General features: G+C 44.6%; 1 protein-coding gene across 2 annotated transcripts in view; it reads right to left on the reverse strand.

The window, feature by feature from the left end:
- Positions 1-24,744, reverse strand: part of LOC141086290 (uncharacterized) — a 380,966-nt gene that overhangs the window by 216,286 nt on the left and 139,936 nt on the right. For both annotated transcript variants that reach the window (XM_073572238.1, XM_073572237.1), the window contains exon 4: positions 20,909-21,027. In XM_073572238.1, the coding sequence (XP_073428339.1) occupies positions 20,909-21,027 (119 nt within the window). The remainder of the gene's footprint in view (positions 1-20,908; positions 21,028-24,744) is intronic.

Below are 24,744 nucleotides of genomic sequence, written 5' to 3' on the forward strand. Positions count from 1 at the left end.
ACCTTCCATTATGATTCTCCAGGTAATTACGAGATCATAGACACAAAACATATATAGGTTCTTTTTTTATTTAAGTGGTGAAAAAAATTCCAAAGTTCATTAAAAAAATAAATAAAAATTGCGCCATTTTCCCATACCCGTAGTGTCTCCATTTTCCATGATCTCGGGTTGGGTGAGGGCTTATTTTTTGCATGCCAAGCTGATGTTTTTAATGAAACCATTTTACTGCAGATACAAACTTTTGATTGCCCGTTATTGCATTTTAATACAATGTTGCTGCGACCAAAAAAAACTTGCGTTTTGACTTTTTTCTCATTATGCCGTTTAGCAAACGAGTTATTCCTTTTTTCATTGATAGATCAGGCTATTCTGAATGCAGCGATACCAAATATGTGCATGTTTGATTTTTTATTGTTTTATTTTCAATGGGGTAAAAGGGGGGTGATTTGAAATATTACATTTTTTTATTTTTTTAAAATATTTTTAAAACTTTTTTTTTAATTTTGGCATGCTTCAATTGTCTCCATGGGAGACTATAAGCTGCCATAATCTGATCGGCTCTGCTACATAGAAGCGTTGATCAGATCACCTGTATGTAGCAGAATTGCTCACTTGCTATGAGCACTGAACATAGCAATCAGGCATTGACAACCATAGAGGTGACCCACGATTATGTGACGGGGTCACCGATAGGCTGGATTTCCAGCACGAGTTAAATACCGCTGTCAGAGATTGACAGTGGCATTTAACAGGTTAACAGCTGCAGGTGGATCGCGATTCCACCCGCGGCTGTTAGAGGCACAAAACAGTTCAAAACAGCTGACATGTGCTGGAAAAGATATGAGCTCAGTGCCGGAGCCCACATCAAAGGAAGAGTCTGTCTGACATCAGCATACTATTACACCTGATGTCGGAAAGGGGTTAAAGGGGTTAAAGTTTAAATGTGTTTTTGCATTTGGTGCCTTGGTGGAATTTTATGGTTAATCACATTTTTGGCAGCGGAATAGAGAGTTCAAAGATGCTCCAGAATTGTAAATTCACAGGAATGAGTACAAGAATGTACTAAAGCAGTTATGTCAGGAGCAATGTCAGAAGTTCTTTAAACTCAGTTTTGGGTGTGACATACTCCCTTTAAACTAATTAGATGATCATATAGTGGACTTTACTGTATAAAAATCATTCTTGTCTAGTTTTTATAGCTTTGATTATCCAGAAAAATATCTTTAATCTTTATACAAAGGTGGGGGCTTGGGGCATCCTTGGTGCAACCAAAATTCTCAGTGCATTGTTCCACTTGTCCCCCCATTGCAGATTGACATTGCTGTCTGACCTGAAAAGTCTGCTGTGCTCGCACACATTGACCCTTGCATGAGTGGTGCACAGCCATTGTCAGTGCAGGAGCAGAGTAAGGCCGGGGTCACACTAACAGACGCAAAATACGGTCCGTAGTTTACATGCGTAATACGGATGAATGACCCCTAAATAGTGCTCCGTATGTCATCCGTAAGCAAGGTGTGGTCGCATATTTTGCGCATGTCAGCATCCGTATGTGATCAGTATGTAATCCGTATGGCATCCGTATGGCGAGATTTTCTCGCAGGCTTGCAAAATGGACATTTAACGGTTTTGAGGCCTGCTAACTATTTAAATCATTAGCCTGCACCCTATTCATTGCCTCAGGAACAGGTGGCTGCCTCCATTCTGTCCATTTGTGACCTTGCCTTCACTAGGTGTGTTGCTGTTGTATGTGCAACATGGCAGACAGTCTGACTTTCAACACAACTGAGCAGGTTCTCTTCAACTGGCTTTTGACACGCCGCTTTGGTCAACCATACCCAGTGATAGTGGATCCGCGGAGGAGGAGACGCATGTGGGTCCATCCACTTTTGAGGCAACGACTCACAAGAGGTCATTTTCACTGCCTCTATTCTTCTCTGCGGGAGCATCCCTCTAAATTCTACCAATACTGTCGCATGAGCCTTGCAACATTTGATCGACTCTTGGAGACAGTGCGCCCTGGGATAACCTTTCAGGACACAAGGATGCGCAAAGCTATATCTGCAGAGGAGTGACTTCTACTCACATTACGGTATGTACTACACAATCACATTCTCTATGTTGATGATGTGTTGCCCAAAGTATGTATTTTTTGCTTCATGGACTAATTTTAATGCCCTCATCTTATTCCAGATATGTTGAAACTTACAGACCAGAATGTTATGTGTAAGATGTACTTAATATCACTTAGTCATTGTGCAACAAAATATGTGTGTGTTATTAGATGTGAATTCAGAACAAGTTTTGTACGTATGTACCTTTTTTTTGTTTAATTTGTGCATTCTGAAAGGTTCCTTTTCTGTTGTTCTTCAGCTTCCTGTCGACTGGCCTGTCTTATGCCGCCGTCCACCATGATTTTCTGATTGGAAGGTCTACCATTTCTGGCATAGTCAGGTCGACATGTAGTCAAATATGGTCAAGACTACATCAACTCGTCATGACTGAGCCCGGGATGGAAGACTGGTTGAGGATATCAAGGGACTTTGAGGAGGAATGCCAGTTTCCTACTTGTATTGGTGCCCTTGATGGCAAACATATCCGGGTGCGAAACCTGCCAAACTCTGGCTTCCAATTCTTCAATTATAAACAATACTTTTCTGTTGTATTGTTGGCTCTGGCCGACCCTCAATACAAGTTTATAATTGTTGACATTGGGGCCTATGGAAGGACGGGAGACTCTCGAGTCTTCAATACTTCCATTTTGGCTCGGCGGCTACGCACCAACCAGTTCGATCTACCACCACGCGAGCTACCAGGCTCCACTCAAGAATCAGTCCCTTATGTCTTGTGGCAGATGAGGCTTTTCAGTTAACGTGCAATGTCATGAGGCCATATCCCCGGCACAACCTTGGCCACAGGCGCAGAATTTTTAACTTGCGCCTATCACATGCTCGGGGACTGGTGGAGTGTTCCTTTGGCATTCTTTGTGCCAAATGGCGGGTACTCCAGTATATCATTCAGCTGAGTGAACAAAATGTTAATGAAGTAGTTAAAGCCTGTGTGGTTCTTCATAACTTCACCAGGATACATGATTGTTCCTCCTCTGGTGGTGTTGTGCGTGGGTTGGCCAATGTGCGTAGGGCAAGACCACCTGTCAACCCTCAACGTAGACCGCTCTCTGGTCTCAAAGTGCGTGATATTTTCACAAATTACTTCATGTCACCTGAGGGGGAAACGTCTTGGCAAGAGCATGCTGTATCTATGTTATAATTTTGTGGTTTATGTGTGTCTAAATATATATATTTCTATCCCTTCTGATTCTATGACTGTTTATTTGCATTGGTAAGCGTATGTTAGTTTGCTGACATTGTTTTTTTAGAATTGAGACAGAGACGTAAAATGTAGTAGCCAAATGTTTACTTGACCCTTTTTTTTGTTGTTGTTTTTTTTAAATCAAAACATATTATTGCCATATAAGAACTGTGTCAATGTGGCAAATTGGCCTTTTTGCAGATGTGAACATTTTTTCACAAACAATTTTTCACACATACAAAACAAAAATACAACATAATGCAATACCAAAATGGCTACATTATAAATTTTGGTAATTTGGGGAAGGAGAAGGCGGAAGACCAGCCTGTGGTTGCTGCTGGCTACTTTGCCCAACATCGCCCTGTGTGGGAGCATACTGTTGCCCATGATGTGGGTATTGTACTGCCTCCTGGGATTGGGCTTGGTACTGGCCAGAGTGATACGGAACAGGGGCATCTTGTTGGCTCGGGTAGGCCCGTGTCTCATACCCACCAATATAGCCATGTCGTCCCTAATCAGGTTGGGACCAGCCTCCAACACTGGGTAGGAAAAAGTGGCCATATTGGTGGGGTTTGCTAGACGCAGACATATGTTGCTGGTGTTGTAAAGGTTAGGTAGTGGGAGGAAGGGGGTGAGGTGTAGGCCCACATATTTGAGGATCCTCAGAGCCTGCTTGAGCAAGCATCTGTGTGGGTGGTCTAAGGCGCATTAGATTTCTGGGTGAAAGCTGCCACCTCTCCAGATATTCAAACAACTCATATGGGGTATTGGGGGGTGTGCTTGCATCAAGCAGGATCTGAAAACATCCTCAAATACGGAGCCTCACCTCACGGGAAAGGGCACGAAGATAAAGGTCCAGGCTACGTGAGTATGCCTCCTCGCCATCATCTGTATTCACTCTAGCCAGATAGTTGAGGACCCCTGTGTCCACATTGGTCCGGGTATCTTGGGCAGGGATCTGGCGCCTTCTTCGTCCTCACTGGGATGGTCCAGCAGGCTGTGGGGAGCCCCGGATTTGGGCAGTTGGGCTGCTGCTCATGTTGCCCTGCTCCTCCAGTATGGCTGATGGTGCAGCAGCAGACGGTCCTGGTGGTGGGGTTTGTGTCACAGGCACTGGGTTCTCCTGAGAGGATTCTTCACCCATGCTTCTTGTAGGGGGAGAAGATGGGCCAGCCACCTCATCCCCTGCAGGATCAATGATGGGCTCTGTATCTGAGCCCGTTCCTCTATCCATAAGGTTGGACTGAGTTCTGTTATGAAATAGAACAGAGCCAAAAATAAATCAATATTTTTGGCCCTGTAAAGTATCTGTGTAATGTAGTGTGAGGTATCTACTTACGGTCTCAGATCCAGAATAGGGGTGAGGAAGGAGAGGCAGTCATAATAGATGTATTTCCTCTTTATGCAGCCTGCATCACCACTCCTGGACCGCTGCTGACGTTCCCACCTGTATTGGTCGTGGATGCTGCGCCACCGTCTCATCACATCTTCCACAGCAATGTGACAGGAAATATTATCAATTTCACATATTTGATATGTCAAATTTGCTACCAGTAGCCTAGGCATGTGGCCTTCTGGGGTGTGCTTTCTACCCAGGGAGGCATATCTAATTGGTTGGCTAGGAGGATGAGGAGCTTGTGGCCTGTGCCAAATGATGGCAGTGTAAAACCATGGGTCACATCAAAATCTACCTGCCTCATGAGGAAAAAAGTACAAGCACAGGAAGGGGGGGTGGCCGATTCTATATGCATCTTTTGATGTGAGGTATTTTTAAACAGTTTTTGGGTTGTACTTACTCAGTTTCTGCTGCTCCTCACGTGGCCGATCACCAAAATCATGGAACATCTGGCGACATATGCGCCTCCATGACGCCTCCATTCTTGCCCGGTTGGCATAATGGGCATCACGTTGGTCCCAGAGTTCTGGCCGCTCCTGCACTAATACAATAAGCATCTCCACATTGAGGAAATATGGCGCCATGATGCTGCTGTACTCCGTGGAGGCATACTTCCTGGATGTCTGGAGCGCTTTTTGAGCTCATTTGCATGTCAAGGCTTCCTGATGATGGATTGGCCCATTTCCTGTCACCAGCCAAAAGACCTGCGTATTTCTCGCAAGTCACACGTGTGGTCCGTGTGTAATCCGTATTTTTTGCGCACCCATAGACTTGCATTGGCGTACTACAGGAGTAGTACGCTGACAATCACAGCATGCTGCGATTGGCACGGACCGTAGAAAACGGACGAGAAATATACGGCTGTTGGGAGCAAACCCATAGAGAATCATTGGTCCGTGTGTAATGCGTGCTTTTATCGCCTCTCACTCGTCTGTATTCCTCCCTAGTGTGACCCCGGCCTAAAGTATACACACAGATATCTCCTGTCACTATTTTTAACTAAGAAAATTATGATTTTTATGACCAAGCCTCATTTTTCAAATCTGACCGGTGTACCTTTAAGTGGTGATTCTGAAATTGTTTTTTCATGACACAATGTACTTCATGATAGTAGTAAATTTGGGTCGTTATGACTTTTGTTTCCTAAAATTGCTAATTTTCAAAAATTTTTGTCTAATTTTAGATATTTTCAAACATTTAATTTTTATGCTGTTAAAACAAAGTGATACCACACAAAACAGTTCATAAATTGCATTTACCATATGGCTACCTAAATTGCATTTACCATATGGCTACCTATGCATCAGAATCATTCTTGAAATTACTTTTTTTGTTAAATTATTTAGATGCTAAAAATTTTATCAGCAACTTTTCATTTTTTAACAGGAAATTTGCAAATTCTATATTTTTAGGAACCACTTCGAATATGAAATGACTGAGGGGTGCAGATATTAAAATGGGGTCTTGCTTGACAGTTTTTATTTATTTATTGACAGTGGGTACGGAAAGTATTCAGACCTCTTTAAATTTTTCCCTCTTTGTTTCATTGCAGCCATTTGGTAAATTCAAAAAAGATCTTTTTTTTTCTCATTTATGTACACCCCATCTTGATTGAAAAAAACAAAAATGTAGAAATTTTTTCAAATTTATTTAAAAAGAAAAATGAAATATCACATGGTCATAAGTATTCAGACCCTTTACAGGAATCATTTGATTGCAGTGTGTAACGGGGTCTACCAAGCTGGGGTACCTCTTTCAGTACCACCCCATGTTTTCGGAGGTCCGCTCTGCGTTGGCTGGAGTCTGAATGAATGACGCTGGCTGGAATTCCTTGGTTACATGGGCGCATATAAAAGATCACTGCTTCTCCATGTATTTCCAGTCTGACAACACTTTACTCACAGGACACAGAATATATCACACAGATACAGAGGGTCGGCCAATAGAAAAGTGGCAGGCCAGACATACATTACAAAAGCCGCTGGTGGCCGGAGCCTGCCGATGTTTACTGTGGGAATTACAAAGGTGGGGGGAGGGCGGACAAAAGGAGAATATCGTGTCCCCTCTGCCCAGGGGCGCAGCCTGTGAACTGATGCATTAGGGACATGCATCTCACATGGAACCTATTATACATACATATAATTGCACAACATATTCTGGGTGCTGAGTGGTTCTGTAACACATAACACGGCTCCCCTTTTCAGTGACGTGATCGGCATACACAGTCTGATCCTCAACGGATCGGTTTGGGGATGACCAAAGTTTATGGGGTTGGTACAAGTTCCGTTTGTCGACTTAGTCCATCGGCGTTACCGTTTTGTTTGCCGGGTCTGTGGTGGATGGTGAAGTCCAGAGGCTGTAGGGCTAAACTCCACCGCAGCAATCTGGCGTTGTCTCCGGAGACCCAATTAAGCCAGACTAGGGGATTATGGTCCGTTAGGAGGGAAAACTGTCGTCCATACAAATATGGTTGAAACTTCTTGAGTGCCCATACTACCGCCAGGCACTCCTTGTTGATGGCCGCAGAGCTTACTTTACGGGGCAGTAGTTTCCGACTCAGGTAAGCTACCGGGTTTTCTTGGCCGTCTGGCCCGACTTGGCTCAGTACTGCCCCCAATCCAAACATAGAAGCGTCTGTGTGAACCAGGAAACGTTTAGTTGGATCGGGTGCGCCCAATACAGGGGTATTGGTGAGGGCGTCCTTTAGTTGGCGGAAGACTTCCTCACACTCTGAGGTCCAGGTTACCTGGCGGGGTTGGTTCTTATGGGTCAGATCAGTGAGGGGCTTGGCTACGCTGCTGTAATTGGGAACGAATTTCCTGTAATACCCCGCTGTCCCTAGAAACGCCATGACCTGGGCTTTAGAGCGTGGGATGGGCCACTTGACTATGGCCTCAATCTTGGCTGGTTCTGGTCGCTGTTTCCCACTTCCCACCCAATGCCCTAAATACTGAACCTCTGCTTTGCCCACGTGACACTTGTTTGGGTTCAGGGTGATTCCGGCCTGGTGGATCCTGTCCAATACTGTCTCTAGGTGATTTAGATGCTCTTCCCATGTCGCACTGTAGATGGCGATGTCGTCCAGGTAGTCACAAGCATAGTCCTGGAGACCATCCAGAAGCCGTTCAGCCAGCCTTTGGAAGGTCGCCGGGGCATTCTTCATCCCGAATGGCATAACTCGAAACTGGAATAAGCCGAACGGGGTGACAAATGCCGACTTAGGAATAGCGTCAGGACTAAGGGGAATCTGCCAGTAGCCTTTCCATAGATCGATGATGGTCAAATACTTTGCCCCCGCCAGCCGGTCTAACAACTCATCCACACGTGGCATGGGGTATGCATCCGTCACTGTTTTCTCATTGAGCCTACGATAGTCTACACAAGACCATGTAGTCCCATCCTTCTTGGACACTAACACTACGGGGATGCCCAGGGACTATCTGACTCTTCAATGACCCCTAAACGCAGCATCTCTTGTATCTCTTGTTGCATCCCCTCTCGTACAGACTCAGGGACGCGGAAGGGGTTTTGTCGCAGGGGGGTCTGATCCTGGGTCTCAACCTTGTGTTGTGCCAGGTGAGTGTACCCTGGTCTCCCCGAAAACTTCCTCTGTCGCTGCCCCAACAACTCCTCCGCCTGCTGTCTCTCCTGGGGGCCTAGGTCTTCACCCAAGTGTATCTGGTCTCATGTTTTAGACTGAGTCCTTTCCCCTAAGACATCCGGCAAGGGAAGTCCGGCTAAATCCTCTGCTTCAGGTGCACAGATGGCCACTACCTCTTCAGGGTGCTTCCGGTAGGGCTTCAGCATATTCACGTGGAACATGCGGATAACCCTGGGGTCGTCACAATCGGCGACATTATAGGCTGTGTCGGCTATTTTCCCACTACCTGGTAGGGCCCCTGCCATGCAGCTTGAAACTTATTCTGCTTAGTGGGCTCTAACACCAGGACCTTCTGTCCTATTTCCAAAGTGCGCTCTCTGGCCCTCCGATCGTACCATACGTGCTGGCGCCGCTGGGTCGCCTGCATGTTCTCACATACAGCCTGAGTCAGCTCCTGTAGGCGGTCCCAGAATTCCAGCACATGGGTACAATAGGTACCCCTTCTATGAGGCCCTCCCCTTCCCAGTGTTCCAGCGCTAAGTCTAGGGGTCCCCTTACCCATCTCCCGTACACCAGCTCGAACGGGGAGAACCCCGTGGATTCTTGGGACACCTCCCGATAGGCAAACAGGAGGTGTGGCAAGAATTTCTTCCAGTCCCTGTATGTCCTGGTAAAAGTCCCAATGAGCTGTTTTAATGTCCCGTTAAAGCGTTCACACAACCCATTGGTTTGCGGTTGGTACGGGGCGCTTCTAATGGACTTTACGCCACACAGCTTCCACACTTGGTTGGTCACCTCTGCTGTAAACTGGGTACCCTGGTCTGAGATAATCTCCCGTGGAAATCCAACCTGTGAGAACACCTGGAGCAGGGAGGCCGCCACCATCTCTGCCAGTATGTTAGGTAACGCAACCGCCTCTGGATACCGTGTGGCATAATCTACCACTGTCAATATATACTTTTTCCCTGACGGACTGGGTTTGGCTAACGGCCCTATCATATCGACCGCTACTTGGCTAAATGGTTCCTCCACAATGGGGAGGGGGCGTAATTTGGCCTTGCATCGATCCCCCCTCTTGCCAATGCGCTGGCAAATGTCACAGGTCTGGCAGTACTGACGAACATCATAGGTTACCCCCGGCCAAAAGAAGTTTTGTGTCAGACGATGCCTGGTGCGACTGACACCGAAGTGCCCGGCTAAGGGTATGTCATGAGAGATTCGCAGTAGCTCCTGCCGATACTTCTTGGGAACTACCAGCTGTCGTTTTATAGTGGGGCTCGTCCCTGTGTGGTGCTGCTCTGTGATCTAGTAGAGGAGTCTCTGCTTCCATACAAACTGTTCCCCTTCCAGTACCCCTCTCCCCTCCTGTGCATTCCCATGACATCCCTCAAATCAAGGATCCTCAAGTAACTCCCTCTTAAATTCATCTGGGGTGGCTCAAGAAATGTGTCTGGCTATGGGAATACGTGTAGGGCTGGGATGTCTTACCTGGGCCTCCTCTGAGTGTGATTCCGCCTCCGCAGCTCGAGCTTGTCTCCGGGTGGTCACAGGATATGTCTCAGCCAGAGGGGCCACCGAGAATGCAGACAACATGGGCCCCAAGTCATTTCCCAGCAAGACGTCTGCAGGCAAATCCTCCATCAAGCCGACCTCAACAAGGCCATCCCTGACTCCCCAGTTCAGGTGAATCCTGGCAGTGGGCAGTCGATGTATGGTTCCCCCTGCTCCACGGACTGCCACTGTCTGGTCCGTCTTCTCTTGGTTCCGGACGAGATGAGGCTTCACAAGGGTCAAAGTTGCTCCGGAATCTCTTAGTCCCTGCATACATTTCCCATTAACCCACACGACCTGTCGATGCTGTTGTCGATTATCTGCCCGGGCTGCCTGCACGGGGTCTACTTCATGCAGCACTTCCTCCATCTCTTCCACCCCTTGGTTAGTCGTAGCCCCCAATGCCGGGTAGCAGTGTACAGCAGCCCGGCTGAAGGTAGCTGTTCCCGCCTTTGGCCACTGGGTATGCTGAGTCCAGTTGGGACATTGTCTTTGCAAGTGGCCCAGCTGACGGCAGGTGTGGCATCGCGCCCCAGGGGGACTGTGGTAGGCCGGGTTTCTAGCTGGTCCCCCTACAATCTTCAGTGATTTGGGGCCCTCCAGGTCCATGGGCGGGCCCCTAGTGACCATCTTTGATCCGGACAACTGCAGCCTCCTGGCATCGTGATGTTCATCGGCCAGACGAGCGGCTTCCTCAAGAGTCGTTGGCCGCCTGTCCCGAAGCCATTCCTGTGTCTCAGGTGTTAGTCCATTAAAGTATCGTTCTAACAAGAAGAGCTGGAGGATGTCCTCCTTAGTAGTTGCTTGGCTCCCTTGTACCCACTGTAGCAGTGACCGCCATAATTTACAGGCCCATTCAGCGTGGGTATCGGTTACGCGTTTTATAAGTCAGCGGAACTTTTGGTGGCATGCCTCTGGTGTCAGCGCATACCGGGCCAAGATCACTTCTTTGATCTGCTCATAGTCCATACAGTCCTCATCAGGTACCATGCGATAGGCATCCGCTGCCCGGCCTGTCAGCTTGCTGGCCAGAATCTGAACCGTTCCACCGGCTTCACTTGATGAAGGGCACACTGCCGCTCAAAGTCCTGCAGAAAGCCATCAATGTCTTCCTCTGCCTCCCCCAACTGTCGGAAGGCATTATACTGGATCTTTTTGTGGCTTACTGTTGAAGGTACCTGGTCGAAGGCCAGAGCTCCCCCTGCTCGCTGACTCTCCTCTCTCCGCTCTGCCATCTCCATCTTGGCCAGCTCCACTTTGGTCCGCTCTGCCATCTCTATCTTGGCTAGCTCTATCCTGGTCCGCTTGGCCATCTTTTCCTTCAGATCAGTACGCACATCAGCCTTCACCTCTCGTATGATCTCTACCGCAGGGTTTGGGCCATAGAACGCCAATCTGTTCTTTACCTCCCTCTGGAATTCGGTCTCCTCCACGTTCACATTGGGGGCGCTGCACTGTCGTGTTCCATGATGGCTGCTATCAAATCCGCTTTTGTTTTGTTGCTGGCGATCAACCCTCGGGCTTCCACCAGATCTTTTAATGTAGTCCTCTTTAACTTCTGGTAGTTGTTTTCCATTCATTCCTTTCCTCCTGTAGAAGGGGTATCATATCCCGCCGCTGCCACCAGTGTAACGGGGTCTACCAAGCTGGGGTACCTCTTTCAGTACCACCCTGTGTTTTCGGAGGTCCGCTCTGCGTTGGCTGGAGTCTGAATGAATGACGCTGGCTGGAATTCCTTGGTTACATGGGCGCATATAAAAGATCACTGCTTCTCCATGTATTTCCAATCTGACAACACTTTACTCACAGGACACAGAATATATCACACAGATACAGAGGGCCGGCCAATAGAAAAGCGGCAGGCCAATCATACATTACAAAAGCCGCAGGTGGCCAGAGCCTGCCGATGTTTACTGTGGGAATTACAAAGGTGGGGGGAGCGCGGACAAAAGGAGAATATCATGTCCCCTCTGCCCAGGGGCGCAGCCTGTGAACTGATGCATTAGGGACATGCATCTCACATGGAACCTATTATACATACATATAACTGCACAACATATTCTGGATGCTGAGTGGTTCTGTAACACGTAACACAGTGATTGCCTCAAAAGGTTATGCAACAAAATATTAAGTTAAGGGTACCATCATTTCTGTCCAGACCTATTTCATTAGTTTTTTTTTTTTTTTAATTCTGTGGAAGCATGGTTGAAAAGCAATGTCTGACTTTCATTTGTTCATTTTCATAGATTTTTATTTGTTATTACTTTTGTCAGATTAAAGTTATTTCTGTGACCATTGTGGGTTTTTCTGTCATTAAACGAGGGGTATCAACAATTTTGACCACGTGTGTACCTCTCATGTGGTTAGAAACTACTGTTTAGGTCAGGGTCACACTAACCAACGCAAAATACGGTCCGTAGTTTACATGCGTAATACGGATGAATGACCCCTAAATAGTGCTCCGTATGTCATCCGTAAGCAAGGTGTGGTCGCATATTTTGCGCATGTCATCATCTGTATGTAATCCGTATGGCATCCGTATGCCGAGATTCTCTCGCCGGCTTGCAAAATGGACATATAATGGAGCCCTATGACAGGGTTTCTAACAGAAACTAAATAATAGATATAGACACATAGAATGCATATATATATATATATATATATATATATATATATATACACACACACACACGTCATTGAGACAAACATATATATATATATATATATATATATATATATTTATATTTCATAGAGTTCTTCATAGCAGAATAGCTGCTAATTCAATTGCCGGCTTCTGTCAAATAATTCCCCAACCCGACATGAAATGACACATAGTTTACATTCAGTAAACCATTTCATTTCATGTTTTTTTTATATGTCCCTGACTAATAATTAGATGAGGGTTTGTGTGCAAAATTTGGGAGGTGTAGTTGTTATTTTAAGGGGTTAATTCATTGTAAAAAAATGCGTGGGCTTCCACTGTAATTTGTCAACCAGAGAGGTTAAGCAGGTGAGCGAGGTCAGATTTTAATAGCCATGAAAGGGACCATTGTTTTTGGCCCCCCCGCTACAAAAATCTGCCCCCAGACACCCCAGAAATGGCGCATCTATAAGATGTGCCAATTCTGGCACTTATCCTCTCTATTCTCATTGCCCTGCAGTGGTGGCGAATGGGTTAATATAACAAAGTGTTAATGTCACCATTCGTTTGTAAGGTGACATTAAGCCGATTAATAATGGAGAGGTGTCAATAAGACACCGATCCATTATTAACCCTATACTAAGAAAGGGTTAAAAACCACACACAGACATTAATTAAAAAGTCATTTAATTAAATAAATACCCCAAGTTTTTGACAAATTTTTATTAGTCTGGTAATCCCAAAAAACCATGACCTGCAAAAAAAAAAAAAAAAAAATCACCAATATCCTTACCACTCCGCTCTTCAGTCATGTCCCACGCTGCAATCCATCAGAAGGGGTTAAATAGTTTATAATGAGGACCGGTGCTAATGCGACCAGCCCCACTGTAAACTACTACTAAATGAATTGATTCAGCTCTGCGCAGCCTCAATGGCTGCCTGTAGATGATCTAATTGCCATGGGAAAGTTTCTGACTTTTTTCCCACGGTCATTAGTTCATTCACAGATCAGCCAGGGACTCCCGCTGATGTCACTGAGGCTGCGGGGAGTCCCTGGTTGATCTGTGAATGAACTAATGACCGTGGGAAAAAGTCAGAAACTTTCCCACGGTAATTAGATCATCTACAGGCAGCCATTGAGGCTACGCAGTGCTGAATCAATTCATTTAGTAGTAGTTTACAGTGGGGTTGGTCGCATTAGCACCGGTCCTCATTGTAAACTATTTAACCTCTTCTGATGGATTGCAGCATGGGACATGACTGAACGGTGGAGAGGTAAGGATATTGGTGATTTTTTTATTTTTTTTTTTGCAGGTCATGTTTTTTTGGGATTACCCGACTTATAAAAATTTGGGGTATTTATTTCATTAAATGACTTTTTAATTAATGTCTATTTGTGGTTTTTAACCCTTTCTTAGTATAGGGTTAATAATGGATCGGTGTCTTATTGACACCTCTCCATTATTAATCGGCTTAATGTCACCTTACAATCGAATGGTGACATTAGCCCTTTGTTATATTAACCCATTCGCCACCGCTACAGGGCAATGGGAATAGAGAGGTTAAGTGTCACAATTGGCACATCTTATAGATGCGCCATTTCTGGGGTGTCTGGGGGCAGATTTTTGTAGCGGGGGGGCCAAAAACAATGGTCTCTTTCATGGCTATTAAAATCTGCCCTCACTCACCTGCTTAACCTCTCTGGCTGACAAATTACAGCGGAAGCCCACGCATTTTTTTACAACGAATTAACCCCTTAAAATAACAACTACACCTCCCAAATTTTGCACACAAACCCTCATCTAATTATTAGTCAGGGACATATAAAAAAACATGAAATGAAATGGTTTACTGAATGTAAACCATGTGTCATTTCATAGAATCATAGAATCATAGAATTGTAGAGTTGGAAGGGACCTCCAGGGCCATCTGGTCCAACTTCCTGCTCAAAGCAGGATTCGCTAAATCATCCCATCCCAAGTCTATGCGTATTTTTAGCACACCCATAGACTTTCATTGGCGTACTACGGGCGTAGTACGCTGACAATCGCAGCATGCTGCGATTGGCACGGACCGTACAATACGGGCGAGAATTATACGGCTGTTGGGAGCTGCCCCATAGAGAATCATTTGTCCGTGTGTAATGCGTGCTTTTAACGCCTCACACTCGTCCATATTCCTCTCTAGTGTGACCCCGGCCTTAGGCACACATCAGTGCTCAGAAGAGAAGACTCACCATTTGAGTTTTGGAGCCCAGTCATTGCTGGATCAAATTGTGGATGCCATGTCACATTTAGAGTGCCCCTGAGGTGGCATAAACCCCCACAAGTGACCACATCATGGAAACCGCATGCCTTGAGAAATTTATCTAAGGGTGTAATGAGCATTTTAAAGGGACTTTGGTCAACACAGAGTCTGAACCACCAAGTATTAGCACTAAGTGTTTCAAGGTGGAGCCAATTATTTAAGTACACCTTCCCATCTACTTGGTTTCCAGCTATCTCTTCCCTTCTCTGGCTTTATGAAGCCAAAGCTGTCAATCAAAGAAGAGGGGGTAGAGATAGAGGGAAAACAAGCATGTGTGAAGGTGTATTTAAATAATTGTCCCCTCCATGAAGCACTGAGTAGCGTGACTTCAATGGAACAGTCATTTTGTGCCAACAGAGTCACATTAAATGTGATTTGCGGAATTGTATAACATGGAGCCATGGAAATTAAACACTGCATTTTTTTCCCTGAAAATCTTGTTTTATCCCCAAATTTCTCATCTTGACAAGGGTAGCAGGAGAAAATTTACCCCACAATTTGTTTAGTAATTTCTCCTTAGTACGATGATACCTCATATGTGGTCAGAGTTTACTGTTTGGGTGCAGAGCAGAGCTCAGGAGAAAAGGAATAGTATTTGGTTTTTGAAGTGCAAAATTGTCTGGAGTATACTGCAGACACCATGTCGCATTTGGATACCTTCTGAGGTGCCAAAATTCTCCAAAAAGTGACCCAACTTTAGAAACTCCACCTCTCAAGGAATTTATCTAAGAGTTTGGTGAGCATCATGAACTCACAGGTTATTCACAGGAATATATAATATTGGACCATGAAAATGAAATATCACGTTTTTCAATGAAAATGTTGCTGATGGTCCAAAATTTTAAGCTTTCACATGAGCAGCAGGAGAAAATAGACCCTATAATTTGTTGTGTAATTAATTTCTGAGGTCAGAAACACCCTAAATTTGGTCAGACGCTTTTGTTTGGACACATGGCACGGCTGGGGGGGAAGGGGAAGAAGGATTTCCCCTTTGGTGCAAAATTTTTGCTAAAATAAATTGTGGACGCCATGTCACATTGGCAGAGCCCCTGAGATGCCAAAATAGCAGAAACCCCAACAAGTGACTCATTTTGGAATCTACGCCTTTCAAAGAATTCCACTTGGAGTGTTGTCAGCATTTTAAATCCACACATGCTTCACAGAATTGTATAACATTTCGCTGTGAAAATGAAAAAATATTTTTTCCCACTAAAATGTTGTTTTAGACTCAAGTTTTTAATTTTACAAAGTGCTAATAGGAGAAAAAGGACCACGTAATTTGTTACACCATGTATAAAAAAAAAAACTACTTTTGAGGCACAGTACAAAGGTGCAAAATTCAGAAGGGATAGAGCAATCCTTATGGAACTAATTTTTGGACTTCCATGCGCTGTTTGACAAAATACAGGATTCCAATTATAGTTGAAGATTAATCATTTATTCCCAACGTGTTTCGAAGTAAGAACTACTTCTTCCTCAGGGGATGACAAATATCAAAGGGATAGAGCAGCATATATTGATTTTGTTGGAATGGGTTGTGAGTGCCTCAGTCTCATTCACATAGCCTCTGAGGTTTACAAGCTACACCCATTAATGAAGTCATCTAGGGGTGCAGTGAGTATATTCATACGTGTTTCTCAAAATGTTATGGCATTTGGTGGTGAAGAATAAACAATTAAGTTTTTACCACTAAAATGATGTTTTAGTCCCAAATTTGACGTTTTCACAAGGGAAAACAGGTAAAAATAGCTTGTCACACAATTTTTCCTGACCATGACAATATCCCATATGTGCTATACAGTACCGTTTGACCACGAGGCAGGGCTCGGGAGTGATGGGATGCTATTTGACTTTTGGAGAGGAGATTTTCCTAGAATAGTTTGCAGACTTCATTTGCAGAACTCCTAAGTGCCAGATCAGCAGAAACCATCTAAGTGATATCAATTTGAAAATTAAACCCTTCTGGGAATTCATCATTGTGGTGCCCATTTTGCTATTAAGTGGTCTCTCCACGCCACAGTAATGCTAAATATGTAGATGCTAACTGCAGTTTAGGCACTTTGAGGGGCTCAGAAGGGAGGGAGGCATTGGGATTTGGAAGGGCAAATTTCACTGAATTTCTATTGGAAGGGTGGGGGAGCCAGTAATGTGGAAACCCTCTATATTTCTGCTAACAAGTGACAAACCTTAGTGAGGGCTTGTTTTTTGTGGGTTTGTCACATCTCCACCAGGACCCGCTCCTGCGACATCTTTGATTGCCTGGCACCACCGTATTCATCCTGCAGGTGGCACCGGTGATGAAAAAAAAATGTTGGGACCAGAAGTCCTGGATGACACAAACTCTGTCCAGCCACTTAGATTTGGGTAGCTGGGCCCAGTAGGGGTGTGTGATGTCCAGCTGGAATTATCAGCATCCTGCTCTAGTCAATTGAGCACCACACTCTACTATAGCTTTCAGCTTACTGCTAGACGCTGCCAGATATATTCTTGTGATTCTTTGGTTCTTTCCTGCCCGTTTGATCCTTGTTTCATTTCTCCTGGTTTTGGCCTCAGCTTATGTTTTAGGACTATTCTTACTGATCCTGATTTTGCCCTTTACGAATTCTCCGGATGGCAGCACTTCCATAGGTAGCAATCCACTGGATGCTCTTGGAAGTCCAGATCCCTGTATAGAGGTTAAAGGGTGTCAAGTTTTGTCTGGAAGCTGCCAATCAGAGTGGCTTTTGCCAAGTCTGTCCAAAGTAATCTTTTTGATCCTGTGGACTCAGACAGATGTTACAGGGCTAAATTGAAGCTTTATTTGGTGGCATTTTGAGTTACATCACGTACAAAACATTTTGGATCAGTTCACATTTATCTTATGATATACGCTGTGCACTTACATTACAGTACATTGGAATTTCCAACTAAATCTACAAAATACTTTATTCAAATGAAACCCCCGATGGATCCATTCCTTTGAGGCAGCAGAGTTATTCTGTACTCTGCGTGGCCTCTGTTTGGTGGTGACTGTCTTTTCAGTTTTGCACAAAACTGGCCTACCACACTTTTGTGAATGTCTACAAAGATGGACACCACCGGATTATTGGCCAAAGTGATGCCTTTTGCCTCATTATATGAAATGTTCCGTAAGGGTATGTGCACACGCTGCGGATTCTGTTGCGGATCCACAGCGTTTTTGGCCCTGCGGATCTGCAGCAGTTTCTGCTGCGTTGTACAGTACCTTTATTTCCTATGGAAAATGAAAACCACAGTGCACATGCTGCGGATTTTTCCACACTGATTTGCTGCAGTTTCAAATCCGCAGCATGTCAATTCTTTGTGCGGAATCCGCAGCGGTTTTACACCTGCTCCATTGTCCAGGTGTCAAACCACAGGGCAAACCCGCAGGCTAATCCACAGATAAACGGCAGGTCTATTGACCTGCGGATTTACCTGCGGATTTAGCAAAATCTGCACGGAAAAATCCGCAGCCCAATCCGCAGTGTGTGCACTCACCCTTAGGGTTTTGTCTGAATCACGGATTTCAGAAATTTATTAGTGAACCCCGATGAAAGCACTCACTGTAGAGTGTAGGATAATTTTGAACCAAGTCTTATTGCAATGTTTTGGAGGCAGATTAAACAAATCAGCAGCAGGTCAAGAATTGCTTTTTTTCCCCTTCTTTTTATGTTGTTCACCGTGTGGTATAAGTGACTAAGTCAGCTTTATTTCTCAGCTGACAGCAATAACAGATTTACAGTATGTCTTTTTTTGGTTTTTGCTTTTTTTAATTTAGGTTTTGCTACAAGGTCAGACTAAAGTGTTTTTTTTTCCATGACCATATTTTAAAAGCTGTAAATTTTCCATTTTTCTGCTAACACGTGAGGGCGTCTTTTTTTGCTGGATCAGTAGTTTATATTAGCAATATTTTGGTGTACGTATCTTTTTTAATTACTTTCAATTTGATTTTGAGAGGCAGCATGAACAGCAATTTAGTTTTTTTGGGTGTGTTTTTATACTGTTTTTGGTATGGTAAAAGTGATGAGACAGCTTTATTCTTTGCATCAGTATGATTACACTGATATCACATTTATGTAGGAATTATAGTTTTTTGCTTTTACATGATAAAAATTTTGTAGAAAAAGAAATAAAGAGCTAATTCTATTTTATTTTTGAAGTGGTCAGTGGTGATTGCTTTTTGTGGGACAAGATGACTTTCAGGGATACCTATTCTGTTAGCGTGGCTGGTCTGGAGCTGAAATCTCCAGGAGTGGACCCTCTGGGCCTTGACACCGAGGGGCCCTGGGCGAGCTGCCAGGTGGAACCAACCCCTATACAGGGACCGTTAGGAGCAGGCTCATGGGTTTGAGTACCACGGTAGCCGGTACCGAGAGGGGTGGCTCAGGATGGACTGGAGTAGGAGTGTGGGAGTGAAGTGTAGATGACAGGACAGAGCTGGAACACAGGAGACTGGAGTGGAGTAAGACTGTAGACTGGAACGTTGAGGGATGGTTGGAGCAGGAACACAGGAGACAGGATTGGAACAGGAACACCGGAGGCAGGACTGGAGTAGGACGGAAGGACTAGAGCCGGATGGGACAGGAACACTGGAGGCAGGGCTGGAGTAGGACGGAAGGACTGGAGCAGGATGGAACAGGAACACCTGAGGCAGGACTGGAGTAGGACAGAAGGACTGGTGCAGGATGGAACAGGAACACCGGAGGCAGGACTGGAGTAGGACGGACTGCAGAGTACAGCAGGGGACACGGATAGCAGGACTGCAAGGCTGCTGCAAGGAGCACACGATAACAGAACTGTGAGACTGCAGAGAGCACACGAAGAGGCGAGGCCCAGTGTGCTAGGAAACACAACGATCAGGCACCTCCCTCAGGGGGAAGTGGCCTGATATGCCCCTGTCTGGTCTGCCATTGGTCAGGGGGTGCTTCTGGGTCAGGGCATACCCGGAGCACAAGAAGCAGAAGGGAAGCACGGCCACGGTCTATGACGCATGCGCATTGCATGCAAAGACGCTGTCGGCCGCGCGCCTGTCACAGGTGACCGCCGTGGCTGTCGGGCGACGAGGGGCTGCGGAGTGGGAGCGGAGGCCGGGTGAGTATTTCGGAACGTCGTGACATATTCTATTGACTTAACACATTTTTTAATTGTGTTTTATTCCACCTTTTGGCAGTATAATTCAAAAACATAGTTTTTTTTACTGTGTTCACTGTAGGCGTTAAATAAAGTGACAGTTTTAAAGAGCCTGTTGATCTGAATGCTTAATTTTAAATAAATATGCTTACTTATTATTTTAATATTTGCTTACTTATTATTTTAATATTTATTGTTAGTTTTTTCTTTTTTTCCTTATCATTGTTTTACTTTTTTACTTTTCTGATCACTAAGTCCTAAGGAAATAGTTGGTGATTTGAACTTTTATATTTTTTTTATTTTTTAAAACATTACTGCATTTGTTAGTCCCCTTGGGGAACTTGTGATGTTCACAGCAATGCAATTCCATAGCATACCAAAAATCACTGTCTCCTATGAACACCAGCCATGGGTTAGCTTTCACAAGAGTAGCGTCATGACAGGCACAGGGGTCTTCAGCAGACCCTTGGCCATCATGGCAACCAATCGGCACTCTGCAATCACGTTAAGTGAACGTGAATGGGGGCATAGAACAGCCTTAACCTCCTGCCGGCGTGCTGTAAATGCCGCTGTCAGATTGACAGTGGTATGTGACAGGTCAATAGCCATGAGCTGAGCTCCGCTCCACATGTGGCTGTTACAGCCACCATCTGCCGGCAAAGGTGTCAGCTTGCATCAAAACAGAGACTCGGCATGTCATTAAGAGGTTATGTGAGTGTGCAGAATTTGCAGCTCAGCTATTTTATATTGATGAGGATTGGTGGTGGGAGAGGGGGTTAATTGTATGAGGCTTAGAGTGGTTTGAGTACCAGGTTTGCCTTATAGTCTCAGGTTCTGTATCCAACTATCAGTTGTCTATGTGCTACTAGTACTGTTTTCAAGATGAAGAAGCCTCATGGTTTTTCTTATTGTCAGCAGATAGGGAAGCATGAATCTGAAACAATTTGTATTTTAAAAAAAACACATAACATACCTTTTCTGTATATCTGATTTGATATTTTAACTCATTATGTTTCAGAAGTAAAGCTGCTTCTTGCTTTTGCACAGACCCCGATATCATTTCTGGTCCTAAGTAGAATATTTCACAAAGATCTGAATGGAATAGAAGTTAAAATGTCAATTAAACAATTAGACTATATTTCTTAAAGAGTTGTCCAATCTAACATGACAAGTCTGCAGTCACTATGTAACAGCAGACTTGTGAAAATTCAAATACTGCGCGCTGTGATTCTTCTGTTGTTAGGCTGGTTTCACATTTGCGTTTTTTTGCGCTGGAAAAAAACGCATACGTGCGCATGCGTTTTTTCCCCTATATTTAACATGGGTGCGCATACCTGCGCGCTGGTAAGCGCACGTATGCGATTTTCATGCGCTGCGTTTTTTTGGGGTGTGCGTTTGTATTTTCCAGATGCAGCATGTTGCATTTTTTGGCCCTGCAAAAAAGCGCATGCGCACGTATGCGCACGTTTTGCGCTAAAAATGGCCATTATAGCCTATGGATCCGCATACGTGCGCACTGGCATGCTCATGTATGCGTTTTTTTGCACATGCGTTTTTTTTGTTAACCATGGAATTTAGGGGTTTGGGTTAGAGTTAGGATTAGTTAAGGGGGTTTAGGGTTAGGGTTAGGGTCAGGGTTAGGGTTGGGGTTAGGGTCAGGGTTAGGGTTAAGTATGGTTTGGTTAAGGGTTAGGGTCAGGGTTAGGGTTAGGGTTAGGGTCAGGGTTAGGGTTAAGTATGGTTTGGTTAAGGGTTAGGGTCAGGGTTAGGGTTAGTTAGGGTTTAGGGTTTGGGTTAGGGTTAAGTATGGTTTGGTTAAGGGTTAGGGTCAGGGTTAGGGTCAGGGTTAGGGTCAGGGTCAGGGTTAGGGTTAGTTAGGGTTTAGGGTTTGGGTTAGGGTTAAGTATGGTTTGGTTAAGGGTTAGGGTCAGGGTTAGGGTTAGGGTCAGGGTTAGGGTTAGGGTTAGGGTTAGGGTTTAGGGTTTGGGTTAAGTATGGTTTGGTTAAGGGTTAGGGTCAGGGTTAGGGTTAGGGTTAGGGTCAGGGTTAGGGTTAGTTAGGGTTTAGGGTTTGGGTTAGGGTTAAGTATGGTTTGGTTAAGGGTTAGGGTCAGGGTTAGGGTTAGGGTCAGGGTTAGGGTTAGGGTCAGGGTTAGGGTTAGTAAAGTCATGGTTTGGGTTAGTGTGAGGGGCCACCTAATGTTGGAAAAAAACGCAAACGCGGTAAAAACGCACTAAAAACGCATACAAACGCATAAAAACGCTGCGTTTTTTTCATGCATGCTCATAAAAATGCTTGAAAAAAACGCAGCAGTTGTATGCTTTTGTATGCGTTTTTTCAATGCGTTTTTTTGCGGGAAAAACGCGCTGCAAAAAAAAGCAAGTGTGAAACTAGCCTTAGCACCAGGAACAGAGGTCACGTGACCACAAATATGAAATATGCATACTCCCGGATTGCATCTGACTAGACTGTTTCCAGCCTCAAGCAATACACCGTTTAGTTAGATTCTGGCTGGGAGTAAGGATATTTCATATTTGTGGTCACGTGACCTGACGCTGACAACTGGAGAATAGTCAGAGTGTGAACTGCTCACTATGTGAGGTTTCACAAGTTTGCAGTCACATAGATTGACAGCAGACTTGCCATTTTAGACCACTCAACCCCTTTGAGAAAATTTCACATTTCTGAAATTAATTGTCTGAGTTCAGACCATAATGTGCAGACTAGCCTCGGGTCTCCAGACTCAAACTCAACATGTTTTTGCTGCAGGTTTTTATTTAAGAAAAAACAAAAAAAAAAAAATGCATTCTACTTTAATACATTTTAGGAAAATAAATCAGTTTGGGGGAGGGGAAGTGTAATAATTGAATTTTTACAATAGTAACAAATTGTATTTGTTCTGTGTGTAGCATCATTTCATGATATTCCATGCGCTTATTGCTTTTTTTTTTGTACTTTGTATAGTTTTACTTGTTACATTAATACTCTTACATTTCATTTGTGGGCTATGCTAAAACTAGTTAAAAAAAATTGCAGCATGACAAAAATTGTGAGGATTTTTTTAGTGTTAATGAGGTTTTGTAAAATCAATACTAGTGAGTAGGGTTTTGTAAATCCCCATTCATACTTAAGCATTCTTAACATCAGGACGCTGAAGATCGTTTTTAGGGCTCGATCACACTGGCATATAATATAGAGGAGTGCAATTCAGAAAATAAAAGCATTGTACTCTGACCAATGTTAAGTCAGTGCTCATCTGCATATTTTGCTGTCGGGTCTAAGACCAGAGACACACTAGAATTTTAAAAATTGGTCCAACTTTGATACAGAAAAATCGGACAAGTGTCATGCAAGTGTCATATGATTTTCATCTTAGTACAATGCGATTTTTTTCACTTAGCATTCAAACAACATCCAAATGACATGCAAATGCAATCCGTATGCAATGCGATTTTAATATTAGTTTTTATGTAAAGTAGTTCTCTTTCATTTAAAGACAGTTTTCGAGAGAGAGAGAGAGAGAGAGAGAGAGAGAGAGAGAGTGTGTGTTTGGGTGCAGGCCCTCCAGGTGCATACCAAACCTCCAGATAGTCCATCAAAAAAGAAAGCAGCACACCATGTTAGTTTTCAATAAAGTGCTTTTTTAATAGCCCATGCAGCAATGTTTCGGTTCAATGGGTGTGGACCTTTTTCAAGCATATATACAGTATGTTGCAGTGTGGCTAATGGTCGCATAGTTGATGGGAGGTATGTGTCATAGAGATGGCTTGCCTCTGTGATGCAACTCTGAGTATTTTCTCTAGTGCATGAAAGCATTAAGAGGTTCGTTTGTTGCATCGGGGACAGGGTTGCGAGTAGCTATGAGTGATGGGCCGATCTGGTTACCCACATGCCTCACCTATAGCCTATATAATGGAGGCTGTTGTTTGGCACATGGTCTGTGTGTTGGGTGGGAGAAAGCCTCCTGTGAGTTTGGCTTCAGATCGAGCCTGAGAACTGGACACTAACCCAGCCTGTGTGCCCACAGGCCTGGCAGAGCAGAGCCCTGCTATGGACATTTGCACTTTGTTTTGCCTGATCTAAAGGCTTTTTACTTGATGTTTCTGCTTCTGGGGTTTATTAATCAATAAACCCACATGAACTTTTAAAGGAACATGCCTCCTGTTTTCCTCCCATCGCACCCGAGTGAGTACAACCCCTATAATCTATTATATAAAGCTCAAGTGTGTGTATGTATGTTTTTGTGTATGTCCAGGATTGGCATCCGCACCGTCGCAGCTACAGCCACAAAATTTGGCACAGTCACACATCTGGACCCCGAGAGCATCCTAGGCTATGTTGTGAGGCGAAATTTTAACCCCGCGCGTTCCAATTCACCAAATAATTTTGCCCCTATCTACATAATGGAGAAAAAGTGTGTGTGTATCAAGCCCCGCCCCTCATTGTGATGTCATAATGGTTGCCATGGCGACGCTGATGTCATCATAGGTTGTAAGCCCCGCTGCTCATTATGATGTCATAATGGTTGACTGTGGGATGGAGGATGTGTGATGGGTATATGGGCAATGGACTATGGGATGGAGGATATGTATGACGGGTATATGGGCACGGGACTATGGGATGGAAGATGTTTGATGGGTATATGGGCACTGGACTATGGGATGGAGGATATGTATGATGGGTATATGGGCACGGGACTATGGGATGGCGGATATGTATTATGTATGATGGGTATATGGACACAGGACTATGGGATGGAGGAAATGTATGATGGGTATATGGGCATGGGACTATGGGATGGAGGATGTG

This window comes from Dendrobates tinctorius, unplaced genomic scaffold (assembly GCF_039654945.1).
Source record: "Dendrobates tinctorius isolate UK_male_01 unplaced genomic scaffold, ASM3965494v1 ptg000031l, whole genome shotgun sequence".
NCBI classification, from domain to species: Eukaryota; Metazoa; Chordata; class Amphibia; order Anura; family Dendrobatidae; genus Dendrobates; species Dendrobates tinctorius.